This window comes from Paramacrobiotus metropolitanus, unplaced genomic scaffold (assembly GCF_019649055.1).
Source record: "Paramacrobiotus metropolitanus isolate TYO unplaced genomic scaffold, Prichtersi_v1.0 Parri_scaffold0000001, whole genome shotgun sequence".
In the NCBI taxonomy this organism is placed as follows: domain Eukaryota; kingdom Metazoa; phylum Tardigrada; class Eutardigrada; order Parachela; family Macrobiotidae; genus Paramacrobiotus; species Paramacrobiotus metropolitanus.
This window is the reverse complement of record NW_026570221.1, coordinates 1,797,314-1,818,177: the sequence shown is the minus strand read 5'-3', so window position 1 is coordinate 1,818,177 and position 20,864 is coordinate 1,797,314. Positions and strand designations below refer to the sequence as shown.

The 20,864-nt window shown below is 46.4% G+C and overlaps 2 protein-coding genes across 2 annotated transcripts; both read right to left on the bottom strand.

Moving 5' to 3' along the window:
* Positions 1-7,485: 7,485 nt before the first annotated feature.
* LOC129593723 (uncharacterized) lies at positions 7,486-8,160 on the bottom strand. Its single transcript, XM_055490210.1, has one exon. It carries the CDS (start codon positions 8,158-8,160, stop codon positions 7,486-7,488), a length of 675 nt encoding a protein of 224 aa, XP_055346185.1.
* A 6,824-nt stretch (positions 8,161-14,984) lies between these two features.
* LOC129593635 (beta-glucanase-like) lies at positions 14,985-15,856 on the bottom strand. The gene is given in 2 exon segments (XM_055490094.1): positions 14,985-15,269; positions 15,271-15,856. Coding segments are annotated over 2 exon segments (774 nt in total). The 5' UTR covers positions 15,760-15,856.
* Between the last annotated feature and the right edge of the window lie 5,008 nt (positions 15,857-20,864).

Genomic DNA, 20,864 nt, shown 5'->3' with positions numbered 1-20,864 from the left:
AACACTTTCTTTCCTTGTTTCGTATCCTTTGGAAGCCGGATAAGTACGAAGTCACCAACTTTAAAGTTCGGTTCCGATTTCTTCTTATTATAAATTTCTGCATTCTTTTCATATGCATCCCTTATATTATATCCGGCAACTTCTTCAGCAAAGGTCAAGTTCCTTTTCATGGTCTCCACCCATTCGTCTGGAGTACCATAATCATCGGGTAAATTCGTTTTCGTCACCACATCATCTGGCATGGTCATTTCTCTTCCATGCAGCATATAGTATGCTGAATATCCGGTTGTGGCATGTACCGCTCGGTTCATACCTGAGACCACGTACGGGAGATACTTGTTAAATTTCCGTTCGTTTCCCGCCTTCATATATTGTGCCAAGTCGTCGCCGATGATCTGCATCTGCCTTTCGACCTGACCCTGGCCTTCAGGGTGGTACGCCGTTACGAACGTGTGTTTAATTTTAAACACGTTGGTGACCTTTGACAGAACTTCCGCTGTGAAGTGCCGTTTGAAGAATGTGTGGTGCTCCATGGACCAGTATCACGTGCTTTACGAACGCCTTCGCGAACTCTTTTGCTGTCGAAGTCTTCATTGGGACTGCTATCACGTATTTCGTCAACTGGTCGATGAACACTGTACTTGTATCCTTTTTTCTTTGTCGGTAATAGGGGTCCTTTTAGGTCAGCATATACTCGGAAGAAAGGATGTCCCACTTTAATTTCCTGCAGTTTTCCAGGTGGACATTTCCTTGGTGTCTTGTGGAACTGACATCCTTGACACGCGAGTATGTAGTTTTTGACGTCCGTACTCATTCTGTCCTAGTAATATCACAGTCTGATCGCTGCGAGCGTCTTTTCAAATCCCAAATGGCGTGCCGCTTTCTCGTCGTGCAAGGCGTGGATAATCGCTCTTCTCATCGACAGTGGTACGACGTATGACCTTTGAAGTCTGCCCTTATTATCCTTTGCTCGGTACAGTATTCCATTCCACAACTGATAATGAACCTCGAATTTTGATCGGGTTTCGGCATCGGGTTAGTGCTCCAATTCGTCAATTATCATTGCGAGGTGGGGATCTTTCAACTGTTTGTTGCGTAGTTGCAAGTTCGAATCATCTTGCTCCTCCTCGTCACCTTGCAAGTTGACGATGCGGATTGTTCCAATCGGTGATGACTTTGCATCGTGGGAGCGGTTTATACCGATTCTTCGTTTGTTTAGGGAATTTCAGCAACTTAATTGGGCACTCGTTCGATGCTTGTGCCACTTTATCCGTTTCCCACTGGTCATCTCGATTATCCGCCGGTTCGCGATGTTTGGTGACTTTTTCGTTTTGAGCTGCTGCTCCAAGTCCGGTGACCTTTAAATCACTAACGGTGGGCAACGAACGTTTAACTTCGTTCACGCTGATCTCTTTTTCAGCCGACTCTTTTGCCGTAACTGAGTTGACCTTTATCCGCTTTTCCCTTTCTTCAACTACTTGAACGAACAATTGCCACACTTCGAGTGCTGGTTCCTTTATATCATATTCTTTTTTGATATCCTCGAAGTTAGGGATCTCGTCGAATTCTTCGTCGTGGCACGTTGGACCTTCTATCGGTGCTCTCGATAGTGCATCCGCGTTATCGCAATACTTTCCGGGTTTATATTCGATTTTAAACTGATGACCTTGTAATGCCATAGCCCATCTCGTTAATCGCGGATTCCTTCCAACTTTGTTCGTTTCTGACCTTAACAAATTCGTCAGTGCCTGGTGATCCGTTCGTACGGTGAACTCGGAGTAATCGATATACGATTTAAACTTCCTGACGGCGAATATGACCGCCAAGCACTCCCATTCCGTTACACCGTAGTTCTTTTCAGCTCCGTGTAGAACGCGGCTCGCGTAAGCAATTGGATGACCTTCTTGTGACAGGACTGCTCCAATTCCTTCTTTGCTCGCGTCGCACTCAATGACTGTCGGTTTGGCCGGATCAAATTTCGCCAAGACTGGACCTTCACATAACAACTTTTTCATATTATCAAATTCCTTTGTATGAACTGCGGTCCAATCTTTCTTCACGTGCTTATCGTTTCGCAGCTGCTCATATAAATGAGAAGTATGCTGTGCGTATCCGGCGATGAACTTCCGATAGTAGTTCGCCAATCCGAGGAATGACCTTAACTGTCGTTCAGTCTGAGGTCGTTTAAACTCGGATACTGCGGTGACGTTTTCGGGATCCATTCTAACTCCGTTTTCACTGAGTATGTGACCCAGGAATCCCATCTCCCGCATTCCAAATTCACACTTAGTTGGTTTAATTGTGAAGCCCGCTTCGACCAAACTTTGAAGAACGTTCCTCATGTTTTGCATGAAAATCTCCCAAGTCTTTCCAGCAAAGATAACATCATCGATGTAGCCGAAGACGCAGCCCTTTCGCTTCGCCTTGGACAAAACTCTGTCCATACAGAGTTGGAACGTTGCGGGTCCATTGCAGACTCCGAATGGCATTTTTTTAAACCGATACATGCCGTCTTGAGTTACAAAGGTCGTTTTATTAATCGAATCCGGATCGATCGGGATTTGCCAAAATCTACTTTACAGATCCACTTTTCCGTAGTATTTGTTGCCTGCGCATGCATCGAGTACCTCGTCCGGATTCGGTAGCGGGTAATTATTTTTCTTCGATAGCTTATTCAACATAATGTAATTGCCGCAGAATCTTGTGCCCATTGTTCCGTCACCGTTCTTTTTCGCTGCCAGCACGAACGGAAAACTCCAATCGGCATCCGATGGCTCGATGACGTTCTGCGCCAACATCTCTTCAATGTGTTTCGTTATAAACTCTCCACCTGTCCAACTAGTTCTGGCGGGATTGCATTTCACCGGTTTTGCATCTCCGGTATCAATTACGTGGGTGATCCCCTTAACATCTGCGTACGGTTTTTTCGATGTCGGTAACACCTTCCAGAACTCCCAAAACGCATTGTGCACGTCGTGTTTCTGTTCCTGTGTAAGATCAGGTCCGAGTTTCAAATTTCCAATTATCTTGTTCAGTTCCGCTTTCGTTGTATCATCCACCTCGGGATCAAAAGCACGTTCCTTACTGTGCCGCTACTGATCTGGACGTTTTCCATATGATCATACGGCTCAACATAGCCGAGGAACTGACCTTTCATTACAACTTGTCGTTTTATGCTATGATTTGCAATGACCAGATCAAAGTGCTTTCCTCTATGATCGGTCACACCTGCTTACGGTTGGACGTCCTTTTCCACTTGGAAGACCGGTGTAAACATCAGCTTCTCATTAGGTGGTACGAATCGTCCCATCTTGACCTTTACACGAATGCAAACGGATGGGTTAAGAATGATCCGTTGGTCACTGTAGACTCGGACAGTTTCCTTATTTAATCGCATCCTTTGCACCTTCGTTCGTCTGATTATAATGTTCTGCACGGTTCCTCGTTCACCTCATCATCTTCGTCGAGGTCGAGCAGGTCCTCTTGTTCCAAAAGGTCATTTACACCGGAATCTCCTGAAGTTGTCGCGTCATCACTTGAACTCGTCCACTCCGAATCTGATTCACTCTTGCATCATTGTTTGCAGCATGATTAACTGAGCTCCTTTCGAGTGGGCGTTCATTAATTTCTTCGTCAGGTGAAAGGTCACCTTCGTCACCCTGTTAATCGCTAAGTTTTTTCGCTTTCGGATTTTTGAGGAGGGGTTTGCCCGTTTCCTTTGTCTTTTTCCCATATTTGGCTGCGATTCTTGGATGACTCCGTGCTACTCATACTCTCGTCGATGACCTTTGTTCATCTGGGTTTGATCTTTCGTTATCTGGAACTGTTCCTTCCAGCTGATCGATCTCCTCAAGGCTCAGTAATCGTCCGTTCTCGATCGGTGGACCTTCCTCACCGTTACCGAGTGACCTTTGGTCATCGTTTTTTGCCTCAAGTGCTGGGTATTTTTGCCCCGCTGAGATTTTTTCGAGCTCCTCTTTGAACTTTTCCCATATATCGCCTCTACTCGTTAGCATCTGTGCTATTTCATTAGCTTTTGGTGACCTTTCTTGTTCTGGTTCGATGATCTCCACGTCCGGTTCAGCAACCTCCTCATAGCCGGTCGGTCTCTTACTCCCGATAAAGACGCAATTTGCTTTTATGTCCACGGCTACGAGTTCGTTATTCGGAGTCATCTCGTATATGCACCACTTTTTATGACCACGTTGGGGATATTGGGCTCCATCTGGGACTGGTGCAAAGGTCACTTTCTTCTTCACCGGATAACCGGCTGGTCCGACTTCTTTTCGTTTCCGATAGACTTTTAATTCGAGTATGTCCTTAATCGGCAATGGAGGAAATTCTGCTTCCAGGTTTTTCCAGTAATTCTCAAAGGGTTCCTCTTTTCCTTTCTCCGCTGCCTTATAAAATTTTTCGAACAGCTTGTACACCGGTTTACCGAGCCCAGTTGGGAAAATGATTGTTGTCCCTTCCCCCTTGTAGAGGTGATTAACGCGGAAGTCCCAGAACAGATCGTTTCTGGCGTTTTCCCACATAATTCCTTCATCGAATACCTCGTGCATTTCTCGGTCGAGTTTCGACTGGAGCTGCTTGACCTTTGGGTCCACATCCCCAAAGTCCGCAATCTTATTATCGACGCAATCTTCCCAGTAATGTAAAGCTCTTCCTCTTGTTAGGATGAAGTTTCGGACGCAAGATAACCACTTCTTATATCTTTGCCAGTGGTACCGCTCGATGTGCTGATTCCGCATCGAGGCCGTCCGACATATACCTTTGACCTCCTTTTGGACATGACCTTTCATGTCTTCTGTCACGACTTGAAGGTGGCGTAATATCTTTAATATTAACCCGCCACTGAGGGCGCACAAAACCAACTAATTATCGGCAACATACTGAACATAGCAACACAAGCACACTGCTTCCGCAGTTGCCATGCTGGACACACAGGTCACAGCGGACACAGTATCTCGTGACATAGTGCCACTACACTACGCCACACTACGCCTGAATCGTGGATGGGATCCACGAGGGAAAGCAGGGCGGGAGGAGAAGTGCCGCACCTGTGGAGGCAGCTGGGAAAACCGCGTGTGTGTGGCGGACGAGTACCATGCTTCTGGAAGGCCCGTGACCATGAAGCGTCTGCTTCATGCCCAAAGTCCGAAATCTTATTATCGACGCAATCTTCCCAGTAATGTAAAGCTCTTCCTCTTGTTAGGATGAAGTTCCGGACGCAAGATAACCACTCCTTATATCTTTGCCAGTGGTACCGCTCGATGTGCTGATTCCACATCGAGGTCGTCCGACATATACTTTTGACCTCCTTTTGGACATGACCTTTCATGTCTTCGATAGCTGCATTGCACTTTGGCCATTCTGATAGGTCATCCTGATGAGTTCCCTGACAGCATTCTTCGCATTTCCATTGAGGTTGCACTCGACACGGATCCTCATTGTACCCGTGATGGCTACTGCTAATTCGTTCTTCCAGTGTCATTTTATCGAGGCAAGCAAACAGGTTGACGCTGTCGTCGTCTTTTTCGGTCTGCATTCCATATTCGGGGATTTTTCCACCGTGGTCGGACGAGATCTCGATGACCTTCGGTTCTTTTTGAACTTGATGACCTTTCAGCTGTCTGATCGCTTCGTTACAAATCTCGCTTGTAATTATCTGCTCATTTTCCGTTATCTTTTTCGGCGAAGCCCGTGACCTTTCGAACTTCTTATCGTTCCAGACTTTTGCAACTTTTATTCCCAGTGCCTCTGGTACTGGGATTGACTTTGCTAACTCCATTCCCGGCACGAGAGCTTGTTTCGCTTCTACGGCTGCTTCTTTTTGTATCGCTGCTATCTGTTCCAACGTTAAAGAAGTTTCATCTTTCGTCGTTCTATGTGCCTCTGGTACTGGGATAACGACGTTTGCCCACTGCGTCGGTTTAGCTGTTTTATCCAATCGGATCGCTATCTCTTTTTAGATGGCCGCCATTTGCTCGATTGTTGATGGCTTGTTTTGCTTTCCCGGTGCCTCTGGTAATGGGATAGTTTTTTTATCCGATTTGACTTTTGCAGCTCTGTTTACAAGTCCGGTGACCTTTCCGACTTGAACTTCGACAGTCGATTTCGGTTCATCTTCAACTTCCTCCTCTCCGTGGTTGTCAATTAATACGAACTTCTTAGCTAAGAAGTCGTATCCCAATAGGACTTGTACGTCGTCGGTTTTTGGTCGCACGTAGGAGGAGTGTTGACTGGTCCGTTTCCGTAAGGTCACAGCTGCTACGCAATAATGCGTTACAACGAAACCCGATGTGCCGCTGATTCCGTTTATTTTCACCAACTTATCTGGTGGCAGCGGTAAAATGTTGAGACCGTGTTTCTCACAGAACGGTCGACTGATCAGCGACGTTTCGGCACCAGTGTCCAACATCGCCATGACCTTTATGTCTCCAACTTTGACTTCATGTGTATAGGCATCGATCCTTTTCGGTAGTCTCCCATTTTGGACTTTGAGAGTCCGAACAGTGCACTTGACTGGAATCAGGGAGACTGTTCCCGGATCCATGTTGGCTGTTGAAGAGGGCACTTGCCCGTTCGCTAAAATGCTTGTCTTCTTCAGTCAGCATCGAACTCAAATGATCGATCCTATGTGATCCCAGTAATCGTTTTTGGACATCCTCGCTTTCTGAGGTACCTTCGGCGATACAGGTATCCACATGCCGTGATTTCCCTTTGGTCGATATGCCACCTTTTGCCAATTCTCCTTCCGCTGCAGCGTTTCTGCATCCTCAAGCGAGTCTTCGGAGACATGTTGTGCTCGTTCGCCTTCTTTAAGCTGCACTTTTCGCAGCGTCAGTTCCTTTTCCTGACCTTTTAAAACGACTTGTTTGTTGTGACCTTTAGCGGCTGCACTTGCTCCTTGATCTCTCACTTGGGCGGAAGTTGGTGACCTTTCGTTTTCCAGTTTTTTCTTCAAGTTCGCCTTTCGGATAATCTCATTTCGTTGGGCGCGCCGTTCTTTTAACTTTTCGGCGCTGCAATACGGTGATCGGTCCTTCCTGTTCACCGGGCCACTCGCAGTACCATTCTGCTGTGGCTTCGCAGTACTATTTTGCGATGGTTTAGCAGTACCATTCTGCTTCGCAGTTCCATTCTGCGCAGGTGGCCTTTTGCCCATCTGTGATGGCATCTTGTAAGCCATCTCACTCACAGTACCATTCTGTGGTGACCTCGCGGTACCATTCCGCGGTGATTTCGCAGTACCATTCTACGCAGGTGCCCCTTTGTTCACCTGTGATGGCATCTTATAAACCATCTCACTCACAGTACCATTCTGTGGTGACCTCGCGGACCATTCCGCGGTAACTTCGCAGTACTATTTTGCGTTCCTCCCTTATCCGGTGGTTTCGGTTCGGTGGGATCAGCAGGCTCACCGGCGCCTACTGATCTAACTCGTTTCCCAGGTCGGCCACTTGCTGCGGGTCCGGGACTTGCTCATTTTGCCGTCCAGGCCGGCGCCGTTCGTGCCGCAGCCGCCGTTATTCTGGCGCCGCCGCCACCGTTACTATTGGCGCGCCAGTTACCATTACCGCCGCCATTCCGGTTGCCGTAGCCGCCGCGTCCATTGCCGCGACTTCGTCCGCGGAAGCCTCCTCTGCCGCCGCCGTTGTAGCCACCGCCTTGCCCAATTCCTTGGCCGGCGCCGCCACCGGTCTGTTGTTTAAACTGGGCCCACCGGGCAACCAGATCGTAGCCGTTCGCTACTGCTTGTCGCCAGCCGCCTTCGTTTCGCAGCCGTTGCCATTCTCTGGTGGCGAACAAGTTCGGGTTCCGGTTCAGCGGCATGTTGGCGAACATGCAATTCTGTGCGTCGTGGTTTCCGAATCCACAGTTTTGGCACAGCTGCACGCCCTGGGCAACCCATCCGTCGATTTGAGAGAACTTCCATTCCGTTCTCGACCCTTGTTGCTGGTAGTTGCCCTGGTTACCGCGATTTTGTTGGTTCCCTTGGCCTCGGTTCCGGTTAAAGTTCTCGTTACCTTGGCCTCCATTCCAATTGCCATTTCCATTTCCGTTAAAGTTGCCGTTGTTGGGCCTTCCTTGCTGCTGCTGTGGCACCCCTACGTTCAGGGGGACCGGCATCACATTAGCGGGAGCCACATTCTGCATCACTGGCCTCGCTTGTGCCGAATGCCTGTATCGCAGCGACCAGTGCGTATGATAACGGCTGTCCGGTTTGACTATCGATAAAGGTCACTTCCTTCTGGACCGGAGTCGGCGGTCTCTGTTGAACCGAAGCAGCTGTGTACTGCCTCGGGGCTGCTTCAACCTGGCCCGAGCGGATAGTGACATAGTCCGGTTGATTTCGGTTACCCTGAGGGACCTTATATTTGTCCTCTCCGGTTGCCCAATATCGGAAGAAGTCTTTAATGTTGGTCGGCGTCTTCAGGTTTTGTTGAACCCGCAGCGCCTTCGACAACTCAATGTCCGTCTTACATCCTTCGATCAGGAAAGCGACCGCTTGCTTCTCACTGATGATCCCCTTCGCCTTGTAGATCATCATGGCCTGGTAGAACTGGTCCAACGTCTCTCTTCCGACTTGGAACTTGGTGTGTACTGAGAAGCGGCGGCGTAAGCCCTATTATTTGTGCAGACTTACATCCGGGTTCGGTAACCGGATTATTTGGCTGTTGTTTGTCAAGCAGGTGCAACGGATGGTACAGTAACTGAACCATCAGCATTAACCGCTGGGCATGAGGATGGTGGTGATGAGCCGTCAACGGGAAAAAGTAAACCGTCCCGTCGAAGAGGGATGATTAATGTTGACGAGTTTGAAGCCATGCTGAAGAAGGAGGATTATTTATCCCCACCGGCAGTGCAATGGTTTCTACCCGAAGACGAAAAGGTTGGTGATTTATGCAAAAAGTGGGAAATTGTTCTCCCACTTACTGGACAATTAAGCCAAGAGTGGGTTTAATATGACCTTAACGGTGGTAGAAAACCAGGAGGTTATGATCAGTGGACTCAGGCAGGAAGGAAGATTCCCGCCCGTCAAACGGTCCATCGGACCCTGAATGATTATGATCAGCAGTATGGCACTAAACTGCATGGTAAATGAATGCAGTATCTTGCCAACAAAAAGCCTGATCAGTCTGCAGCAAGTAGCAGTAAAGCTCGTCCATGGTCGGATGCGCAACAGTGAGGCAGTGAGCAAGCTGCAGTCAGTGAGGGCGATGCACTGTCTTTCCATGGCTTGAGTGGTACTGCGAAGGATACCGCAGTAGCTCAACACTTGGACCTGACAGAAACGAATAAGGTATTGGAGAAGATTAATAATGCTCTTGATTATTCAGCTGTTGTTACTGAAGACAATGATGATGTAAGTGATACGGAACTGGCTGCTGTAGATAATCAGCGTGTTAAAGACGCAGATGTTCAATACAGTATGAAAGTTGGGAAAAAAAGCGATGAGTTATCAACCGTTGCTCTGGTTGATCAGTTACGTAAAGAGTTGGATGCAGAAAGGGTGCAATATCATGCACTAGTTTTAAAGTATAACAATTTGGTCGAAAAATACGATGATAGTGCTGATCATCGAAAGAAGTTGACGGATGACGTAAAGTTGCTTACTGTTATGCGGACGCGAGATGCAAAGTTGACGCAGGACGCGTTCGAGCATGTAAGCAAAGAAAGCGAGAAGCTTCAACTGGAAAAACAGAAGTTTCAGTTAGAGAAGGAGCAGGCGCAAGAAAGTTTTCAACAAGGCACAGCCGCCTTAAATAAAAAGTATGCGAGTTTTTTGGCTGAGCAAACAGCATTTAATGTTGCTGTTGATAAGTGGAAAGTTGATCGGATTGATAGACGCCATTCAGTAAAAGATGACGTCAACTTTGTCCCGCATGTTGAAGCAGGTCGACGCAGCGTAGTGGTACAGGATATGCCTGAACCTGTACGAAAGCTGTACAGTGCAGTGCAGAAGCCTGCCTTTGTAGTCAAAGATACCCAGACGTTGGAAGATTTTTTGAACTTGCGCGAGTGTGCCCACAATATGCAGGAATGATTGGGTGAGTTGCGTAGTCCCTCACCAACGATTTCGGAAGTCAGTATGATTGCTTTGAGTAAAATGGAGGCAAAGGTTGCTGAACGTGATCGTCGTTAACAGGAACAGGTAGCCAAGGGCGGTAGTACTGTTTCCGCTTCATTTGATATGGAGAAGTTTACGAATGCTATGAAAGGTGCATTCAGGACTATTACAGTGTATCCTGAGAAGTTTGATGGGAAACAGGATACGAATAAGGTGGAACAGTTTATCCAGAGTGTGGATAACTGTAAAAACCACAACAGTTGGTCGGACAGTGACGTCATCAGTAAGTGCTTGTCGCGCTGCCTTACTGGCACGGCACTTACCTGGTACCTCGATAAGCACGATTATAATAAAAAGGTATAGTGGTCTGAATGGAAGAAAATGATCCGGGAACATTTCTCGGAAAAGAAAGATTTGATGGCCGTTCGTGATAAAGTTGCTGATCGCCATTTCAGTAATGACGATACACCGAACTCGTATGTGGACTGGTTCACTACGTCGTTCAAGAAGTTGGATCTGAACGAATCTGAACGTGTGTATTACTTGAAGCAGGGTCTAAAGAAGAACCGTTTCTTCTGGTTCAAGTACATGAAAGAGAAAAGAGTGGCAGATGTTGAAGAATTTCTGTCCGAATTGAAGCTGCAGTATAAACTGCGTAATAGTAACCCTGGTTCTGGTTACTCTGATTCGAAGCAGTTCACTGGCAGGAAGCCAGTTGATTGAAATAGCATTGCAGTTAAGGCTGTTAGTAATGAGGCGAAGAAGTCCGAAGGAAGTGCAGTTGATAATGGTAAGCAGGTGACCATTAATTACGCGAAGTGGTATTTTCAGATGGACAGCCGATATGTTTTAAATGCCATAGTGCGCATGTGGGAAAAAAGTGCACCAGTGCGGAACCTCGTAAGCCTGTGACAGCTGAACCACCGGATCGGGTGATTAAGGCTTACATGATGAAGAAATCGATGGGAAAGAGTCCCGAAAGTAATTGTTTGGGATCGTTTTCGATGCGCAGGCCGGAGGTTAATTCCTTTACAGTGCAGATTAAACATGCACAAGTTGTCCGAAAAGATAAAACTTGCATTGGGGCGATGCCGCCCAGGTTCAGTTCAGCTCGGTACTCCATCCGAAAGGGCGCTCGCTTTGCGGTGGGGGTGCTCAGGCTCGTGTGGGTTGGCGTCGGAAGCAAGTGGCAGTGCTTATGTAAAGCGCTTGAAGTATCTGATCGAGAATCCCTAATGAGTCTGGATGAAAGAGAGAACATGGAAGGATTTCATGTTTATCGTGGCATTGTGTACCGTAGCAAGGGCGGTAGGTACGGTAGACACCGCGTAGTCGTACCGGAAGCTAGCCGTCAGGACTTGTTGCGAGACTGCCATGAAAGCTTTCATGCTGGTAATTTGCATGATTATTGGTCAGTCCGTAAGTATGTTTTGCGGAACTATTACTGGCCTGGAATGAATGCTGAATTGGGAAAAATCGAAGCACAATGTGAGCAATGTAGCGCTCATGTTTAAGTTTTAGCTGTTACGTCGTTAGTCGGCTGTTCTCTTGTCGGTGGTGTACTGACAGTATAGCTTGCTTTTACTCATAACCGTAGGATTATTCAGCAAAAAGGGAATGCTGATTGCCAAATTATCCGAAAGTTAAACAATCTTGATGATTGGAAAAATTAAGTGCTAAATTTTAAAAGTATTGCGTTGTGTGCCGAAGCGGCTGGTGTGGCAGTTACGTGTTCTAACGCTGTACTGCGGTGCAGTGTTTGATTTCTGTGAAAATGATTTCAAAATCATTTTGATTCTGCAGTTGGAGCAGTAATTACGATTACCGTTTGATTTTGATAGCTGGATGTTTATAATCCAGTTGAGATTTCAATCGATCATCTGCGAATTATTCTTGGATGATATTGATTATGTTTTATTTGATTTTTATGAAGAACCATGCAATCGAATCGGTTCCTGTGAACTGTTTGTGATTGACTGTGTTTGTTCGTTTGACTGCAAGTGTAAACTTGCAGTGGGGGCAATTGCCAGTAATCAGTGGAAATTAATTATCCACTTTTATTTTACTGAAGATGCTGATTAATGAACGGTATTCATCCGTTTTAATCTGTGTTGTTGACTGATTGGCGGTAGCCAGTGTTTGTCAGAATGGCTGCCATTTCTAGGGTGTTTGGCCTGACGGTTTGCGGATCCTCGAGCTCTTCGGAGGGAGAGGATGGATGAAAACCTCACCTGGATACGAAACGTTTGGATGGTCCGACGACAAAACTGGACGCGCATGGAACGAGGAACTTCGGAGGACTTGGACGGAACACCAACTTCATCAACTTGGACCTCCATTCTAACCCCCGTCACACCCCGGATTCCACACGCGGATGATGAAACGGATCCCCCAGGATTACGGTACTTTCCTGGATTTGGATTTTCTTTGATTTTGGTTTTTGTTTGTTTTTTTGCTTTGATTAACGCGGACGTTAATTCTGTAGCAGTGGGGGTAACGCGCTATGCGTAGTTTGCGCATATTACGTACGTGTTATGACGTACGTGTTATCTGTTCTGTTACGTATGATTTGCTGTTCTTATCTAACGCATTTGATCGCTAATTGCATCCACGATTCTGGTCTAACTAATCAGTCTGAAGTTTCTAACTTCAACTAAATCTGTGAGCTTGTTTCTAGCTGAAAGGTCGTGTGACTCTAGGTTAGAAGGAAGTTCATATCTCGCGTTCTGTTCTGTTCTGTTTGCTTGTTCGTTCGGTTTGGTGATAAAACATTTGGGAAGTTCCTTAGTGTTTCGGTTTCGGTAACTTTCGTTAGGCACAGCAATCCGCTCGTACCTAGCGGAAGTAGGCATTAGTACCACTTACGGAGTCCAGAACATATTCCCACTCTACCGATTGAGTAGGTTTGGTCATCTGTGCGGTTGTCGCGGTGCGACTTCCGCATAGCATGTCAATATTCTGCCACCGGCAGATCATTTTCCATCATGGACTGCCAAAACTTTCATGCATTTTAACTATTGCACTTTGTTGATGCCGGCAATAATTACGAACAGCACGATAGAGTTTCCTTGTTAAAAATTCCCTGTTAAACGTCATTTTGTCGGTCGATCTATGCTATGCAATTTACGTTAGACAAATACAATCAAGCCGTTTCGGCGGCTTCGCCCACATACATCACGCGTATTACGTAAGACCGTAAAAGAAAAGCGGCTTAAATTTGCATATCCGATGCAATCCCAGGGGATCAACTTTCACTTGTGATAATCGATTATCGCGACTCAATTCAGCTTTTAGCGTTTGTAAGAGTAGTGCGAGCGCATATTTCGTAAATATTGCTAATTAATTTAAAAATGTAATAAATATATGCTGTTTATTTTTATAAAATAAATTATAATCAGCATTTGGGTGAATGAAAAATTACTCGACGAGTACAATAGCTTTTATTTGGCATGGTAACATTTTTTGTACTTGTACTGCTCTTAAAACACATTGACTGCATCAGTCTGCATACGTATTACACTTATATAATTTAATTTCCTAACATTTTTGAATAAAATGGATTCGTCGACTGTTAAATTTTGACCATTTACGAAATCTGTTAGGTGCAGATGATGCGTTGACGTATTTAATCATCAAGAATTGAGTGAAAGGGAAATGTAACGGTGTCATCCCGATACCTGATATCATGATTGTTTTGATTGACAGTAACGGTGATGGCCTGTTTATACTATGGATTGTACGCCTGGAACTAGCTAAGAGCTAGAGTTCCATGGGCATCTGCTCCGGCACCGTGGCCATTATTCTGGGCGCCCTGCAGATCGATGCCGGTGCCATCCTCCGCAAATCATCCCGCGCCAACGTCGATGACCGGTTCTGTGCCATTAAAATGCTGAACTGTTTGTCGGCACTGTTTGCTCTGCTGGTACTGGGCATAAGTGTGTACCTTTTGTACATTCTCATGCAGTGGCTAAATGTGGAGGACGAAATGTACCGGCGCTTTCAGAACGGTCCCGTGGCCGTGGGCGTGGTGCTCAATAGTGCGCAAGGGTTGGTGGCCGTACTGGAAGTGGTGCTATCCATTCTTGGAGTGGCCATGCGTAATTTCTGAGGAACGGAAGATGTGCGCGCATCCTCTTGAATCTTTAACAAGTTGTGATCAATGATTTATGATACTCGCTACACATGGATGCTTTATTATGTTTTAAGACACTGATGAATCTAGCGTTTGTACAGAGAAAAATACTTATGCATATCGCTGACCTTTGGATTACATGTACTTATACGTCAGTGCAAGTACAGCGTATACGTATACATCAGTGCAATGTCGGTACAGGTGTTTAAAAGTGCATAGGTTTACCGTAAGTTGTAAGGCACCAATTTCTGCTAGAACACCCGTTGGCGGAATTACAGTACGTGCACAAAATTACACATTATTAATTTTTAATGTGTATCAGTATACGTATGCAGATCTTGCCGGGCTGGAGTACGTACGGTAAACGAAATAATTTCATCGTCAACTACAAACTTTAAAAATGCGCCTTCCAATGCATGTAGTAAGCATTTTGCTTTCTACGAGATTTAGCAACATTTTAGTATATGCACTGAACGAAGACTTGCAGACTCTGTATTCACGCTTTTTAATCGGTAATCAGCGTTGATCGACACACGCACTAATTTATTACAAGGAGCCATAATTTTGCAATTTATTTGGCAAAAATCACCAATCAAAGCAGCAAATAAGTGCACTAAGTGATCACAGTTCTTGTAACTACGTACAAGATCGACACACCATTATTGCAGCAAACAGTCTAATTTTGTGTCAAATTAAAATTCCCGACTCTTATATAGTACAAATTCCTCACCGGTCAGTAAAATGTGAAAACCCGCTGCCAAAATAACTTTACTTTGACTACAAATATAAACTAATAGGGAGTGAACTGAAAGGAGTGGATACTTCCTGTCCATTACTGGGTGCCAAACCAATATTGAATAACCACAGATTAACCATCGCCGGAATGGGACTCTGCGGTACATCTACCGCACTGGCTGGAGCAAATGTCCAACTGACATACTCATTCAAACGGTTATTGTTCTGGTGCCCGTGCTGTCCACTGAACAAAATATTATTACTCCGCCACGCAAACGACTGCGTCGTATACGTCCCCGACAGCGCAAGATCAAACTGATAGCGGTCGAACTGAGGTCTGCGGTCGGCCGGCCACGGATGGATACACGGTAAAACTGGCCGGTTTCCCGTTAGCATAGCCCCATTTGGCGTATTCAATGTCGATCTCATTGGTCCGATCCGGACCGACATCGGGTGGCGGATAGTTGAACAGACCCAGCACAATGCTCTGATCCAGCCGGTCGATGGGACCTTCAATCTGGAACTAGTAGCGGCCGAAGCCCAGTCGTTGGATGGTGGCCACTTCCGCACAATACCAGCGTCCATTGCGCTGCGTGATTTTTAGATGTAAGCGACCTTGGTCGTCCAGGAAGGCGTTGTTCTCGTCCCAGTTGTTCGGTCCCGGACTGGTTCCGGTCTGGGTGCTGCGCACCGACCATTCTCTACCGGAAAAGGTCAGTGTCTTGCCATGGACGCTTTCGGTCAATAAAATAAATGCCAAACATATCGCTACCGCTTCTAGCAAGCTGCGTGCAGAGAACCGGGGTGAGTGTGCCATGTAGCGTTAATTCCGTACCAGTCTTATGAAATTTCTTAGTGGAACTCAGCTGAATAATTTACCGGCATTTTATACATAGAGTATACTCAGGCCTTGTCCCGAATTCAAAGCGAATCTCGTTATGGTACGGTTTCTCAACCGCACGAGGTGGCTGTATGCAGTGGCCACTCCTACAGATACGGTACGCGAAGCCACCTCGCGAGGTGGAGTTGCTGTATCGCAACAAGATTCGCTTTGAATTCGGGACGAGGCCTCAGACGGATGTTCGACGCGTATTCACGCTATCTCGCGCAACATGTTTTATAGTTTAGCTGGAATTTCCCAAAAATACCGGACTTTTACAACATATTATGCTAGATCAGAGAGTGATCCAGATACGGCGACCTAAACGGAATAGATCCCGTGGAGTGAGCAATGCGATATGTATTGCGAACTATGCGGAAACACAAGACGTCGCACCGCTGATTGCTGACTTTTTAATATTGAAAAGTCTGGAGAACAGAAAATCAATACTGATCGGCGCAGCTCGATCGTAAATCGTAGAGCCAATTCAACACTGTGCAGCACGTGCTATGCCGCGCCCACTAACAAAACTCAAGCCAATCAGAAGCGAGACACAACACAGACACGTAATCCATGGCGTAGCGCCTAGCGCCACAGGCGTGAACGCTAGTGATCCCTCGCCTCACATGCCTCTGGGGGGATGCCGAGCTCCGTTGAGGCCCAACACACTCCCGAATCCACGAAAAGACGGTGGTCGCCGGTGTCTGTGCGTGCTCAAAAACATCAAATTCTCTTAATCCATTTATCACATAATTCCAAATGCACAATGTGAAATAAAGAGATCTGTATCAAAATACTATTCCATATCAATTCTAATACAAAAACAGATCAACAGTTAAACAGATCAACAGAAGTTTTTAATCAAATGTAGATTAGGATCCTCCATTTCTGACTCGTAAAGGTCACAGGTCCTGTCCACCGTTTTCCGCACTTTGGCCCATTCCGCTCTGTTGAGCAATTCCGCGCATCCATAGTGCGACTTCATCACAATCCGCTTGAGAATCAGGTGCGTATCAAGTACGACTATGAGAATACTGCTTCAATCTTTGGAATTGGTGCGTATCAATTGTACGACTTAAAATGAGATCCATAAAGGTCATGGAGGGACGTCCGAAGGCAAGCGTGATTTGCTTCCTCCCTGGTAAAGGTCATCCTGTATTGAGATTATCCGTTGAGATGTGCGACTTGTTTTGGGTTAATGGTCCCAAAAATGTCATGCGACTTGAATTCCGATACAATGACTCTGTTGGGCAATTGATGATCCCAAAGGTCATCCGACTTCTTTTCAAACTTCCATTAAAGGTCATGGAGGAACTTAGCCGATTTTTGACGACTTTCAAGCACTTCTTCGCTTGCCTCCTTGGTAAAACTTTCAGTTTGACCTTTCCGTCGCACATCCAACTTCAATATGCCTCGAGCGGCCAGAGTGCCGGCAAGGTTTACCGTAGCATCTCCGATGAGGCCGGCTAACTACCACATTAAGTTTACCCCATGACTTTTCCACATTCAATCTTTTACTCTTGTTCGCCGCTTGTGGCCCAATTGTCACTTTATAACACTGAATCGCTTAAAGAGGAGAGCCGGCTAACTGCCGTAGCAACTCCCTTGGGGCCGGCTTTAGAGACCAAATCAATTTCAACCCCAATAGATGCTCCACATGATTTCTTTAACCTTTCTGATTCTGTGCTATAAACGCTGAAAACAACAATACACGAATACAGTTACTGTTACAAATGTCACGTCGCCCTTATACAAACACCATTTTTCATTTTTGTGACGTACCGACAAATGCCGTAGACGCCCTTTTAATAGTGTGATCCTAACGATCAGCACTATTCCATTTCATTTGAATCCTCCTCGCCATCTCTCGGCGGGCGCTTCTTAGTGCTTTTCGGCTGATTTTGGTCAGAAGTTCGGTCAACTGGTTCCATAGAATCAACTGCCATGACCTTTGCCGGGTCAACTTCTCGCTGACCGCGACCTTTCCCTTGACGACTTCGTTTGACCGCCTCGACTCGATGGCGTGCGTCATTTTCTTCCAACCGCAGTCTTCGATTATTAGGGTCATCTGCTAATCGACGTTGTACATCGGCGAGATTATCTCGAAGCTGCTGGTTTCGTAGGCCACGTCGTCCTATCTGGTTAGGAGCGCGTTTCGGGCGTCGATCGCTTTTATTCACCAGAAATTCCGTTATGTAGACGTCGACTCCGTCCACTGGTTCGACATAATCACTTCCCATGGTATCTTTAATCCGATTAATCCTCTCTTCCACCTGGGAGGCATGTCGCTGTGTAAGATTGCCCTTCTCCATTCGCGTTTTGCATTTTTTTAGCGCCTTTCTAGCCGTGTGAGCAATTCCTATATGTTCCATAGGCTCTCCCAGCTTCGCCACGTAAGGTCGGAAGAACGGTGGGATATCATCCTTCATGGTATTCGATACCAACTGATTCTGTGTCTTGTAATGTGCCAGCCGTGCAGCAAAGACTTTCTGCCCCATCCTTTTTGCGGCATAATCTTTAGGATCCACCTGTAATCCGATTGATGCTCTTGCTGCAAGCAACTTGAAAGCTGGATTCACGTATCGTAGAACGAACTGAGCCACATATTCCTGTCGTTCAGGATAGTCTGTGTAATAAAATTGGGTCATCCCAACCGGGTCAGTCGTATCCAGTGGCACATCCAATAAACTCAAATCCAGTAGGCTATGCAACCCATTCCGTCGGACAGGGAGATAACAATCTCTTGAAGAGTCACGGGGAATGTTTAACCGATGGAAATTTCCTTCTTCCACTCCCTTTTTAATTTCTTTAGCGTAGCCCGAATCAAGTAAGAATTGGCGCAGCTGGTTCAGATTTGTGCCAATCTTGCTAGCTTCAACCGAATTAGATTCGATTCCCAAATATCGACAAATTTCCACCGTTTGCTCATCAATATCATTCATGTTGTATTCCATGTCGATAAGGTCAGGGTGTCGGTTATTGAATCAAGAAGTCATTCGCCGATCACTTTCGCGACGATCATCCGGTTTGCGTTGACCTTCTTGTTCGCGTCGTCCTTCTGACTCAGGCTGCGACGGTTCATTACTTGCCGATGTAGCCGGTTGAAGGTCACTATCAAGAATTACGTTTCGTCGATGGGTCACATTCTCCTGGGACACTGAATCTGCGACTGAGCTGCCCCCTTCCATCGTGTCATCCTCTTGAACGGCACTCATGATGGGGTCCACCACGTGGACTGTTGATTCCAGTCGCTGATGCTTCGGAGGTGTTTCTTCCCGTTCTGCGCTCGATGACCTTTTGCTTGCACCACACTCAAGGCCCGCGTAAAACGCAGTTCTCTCTTGCCATCTTTTATCATGTGGGTCTGGTGTTCGATTCCGCGTGCGCTCTCGTCTCTTGTCCCATGACCTTTCCGGTGTGGACATTCGAACGTTGCGATTACAAAACGCAACTCCCAACGGCACCTGATGACCTTCCTTTTCAGGTTCTGTACGGTATGACTCCGTACGCCGTTGTTCTTCTCGTCCTCTTGTCGCTGCCAAAATCTTTGCTGTATCGATTTTCCGTTGGATGCTCGTTTCCGTTATCTCATTTCCATGGCGTACCCAACCTCTTCCGCCACGATAATCTCGGTCGGGGAAACGTACGCGTGACCTTTCCCTGCGGTAATCGCGTGTCCTTTCACGAGAGTATTCACGTGACCTTTCGTTTCGTCGTTCGGAAGTTCGTTCATTTTCGCGTGAATGTCCGCGTGACCTTTCTCTTTGCGGAGGCGATCGAGGTCGTGTAAACCCATCATCTCGTCTAAATCCTCTGAGTGCCTGCAGGACGTTACTCTCGTTTTGACGAGATCGACGCAGCTCCTCCATACGCTTTTCAACCTCCTTCTTGATATACGGCGCTGGGGCAAATCCCTGCTGAAGTCGCCGTTTCTCCCGGAGCAATACTTTAAACACATCATCTGGCATAGCGGCTGGGTCCTTCGTCAACGTTTCAATCTGGATGATGAGGGCCTGTTGTGTGAGCTGCGCCTCATCTTCATTTATGCTTGCTGTAGGTATGGCTGAACTCGACGAACTGGGCAGCGCTTCTCGTGCAGCCTGTTCGCTTGTCCGTTTATTCTCCGCTTCAATTTTCGCAAGGAGTTCATCTTCCAGCTGTTGCCGCTGCATGCGCTTTTGGTCCCTGTTGAACTGCTGACGATAGTCATCTGTTAAGGGATCCTTCGGTGGTTCCATTGTGACATCCCAGCCAGGTTCGTCATCTTTTATGGCCTGTCTATATCGGTCTTCAATCAACATTCTGTCCGGCAATCCCACATTCTGATAGTGTGTCTTAGTAATCAATATCCGGAAAATTTCCATATTGCCCCGAATAGCTTCTCTTGTTACAATCCACATGGGATTCTCCAGTCTTGTTGCGCACGCCCAACATGGGTATTTACCGCTCTTTATAATGTTATTCCGTTTACAGTCCGGACACCTCGGATTATAGCCCGTAGACTTGTCAATGTCAGATCCCGTTCCTGAACTTTGAGGAATGGCTTGACCTTTTTGTGCCATTTCTCCACTTTGAATCTGCAATTAAAACAACTCCGTCATAGTAATTTTCTCCACGATAATCTCTTCCTTCTTATCCGTTAACACGACTTTTCTATCATCCTTACGCCTATCTTAGGCTATTCCGTTACTGAGCTGAGACTTTCCTAGCTCGTGCTACCCTTTCTATCACTGTAACGTGGTGACCTTTCTCACGTTATTAGCGTTTCCTGACTACTGTGACCTTTTTCTGTTAGTCTTATCGTCGCTACTTCTCGAGTTGACCTTTTCACTTTCAATTTTCCGTAAAGCTTTTCTCTTTCGTTTTTAATTATTTTTATGCTTTTTCTGTAATATGCAGGGTTCATTACTCGCTGCATATTATACTCGTCCCATTCACTCAGACTCCTTCGCCGGCGGGTTATACGGTTTGAAGTCAACTCGTCCATCCTTATTAATATGAAGCGCTTCGTCTGCAATCAAGGCTTCAACGGCATTCGTAAT

Bases quoted from the DNA above. Each gene is read 5' to 3' on its own strand.
- LOC129593723 (XM_055490210.1), bottom strand. From the start codon at position 8,160: ATGCAGAATGTGGCTCCCGCTAATGTGATGCCGGTCCCCCTGAACGTA.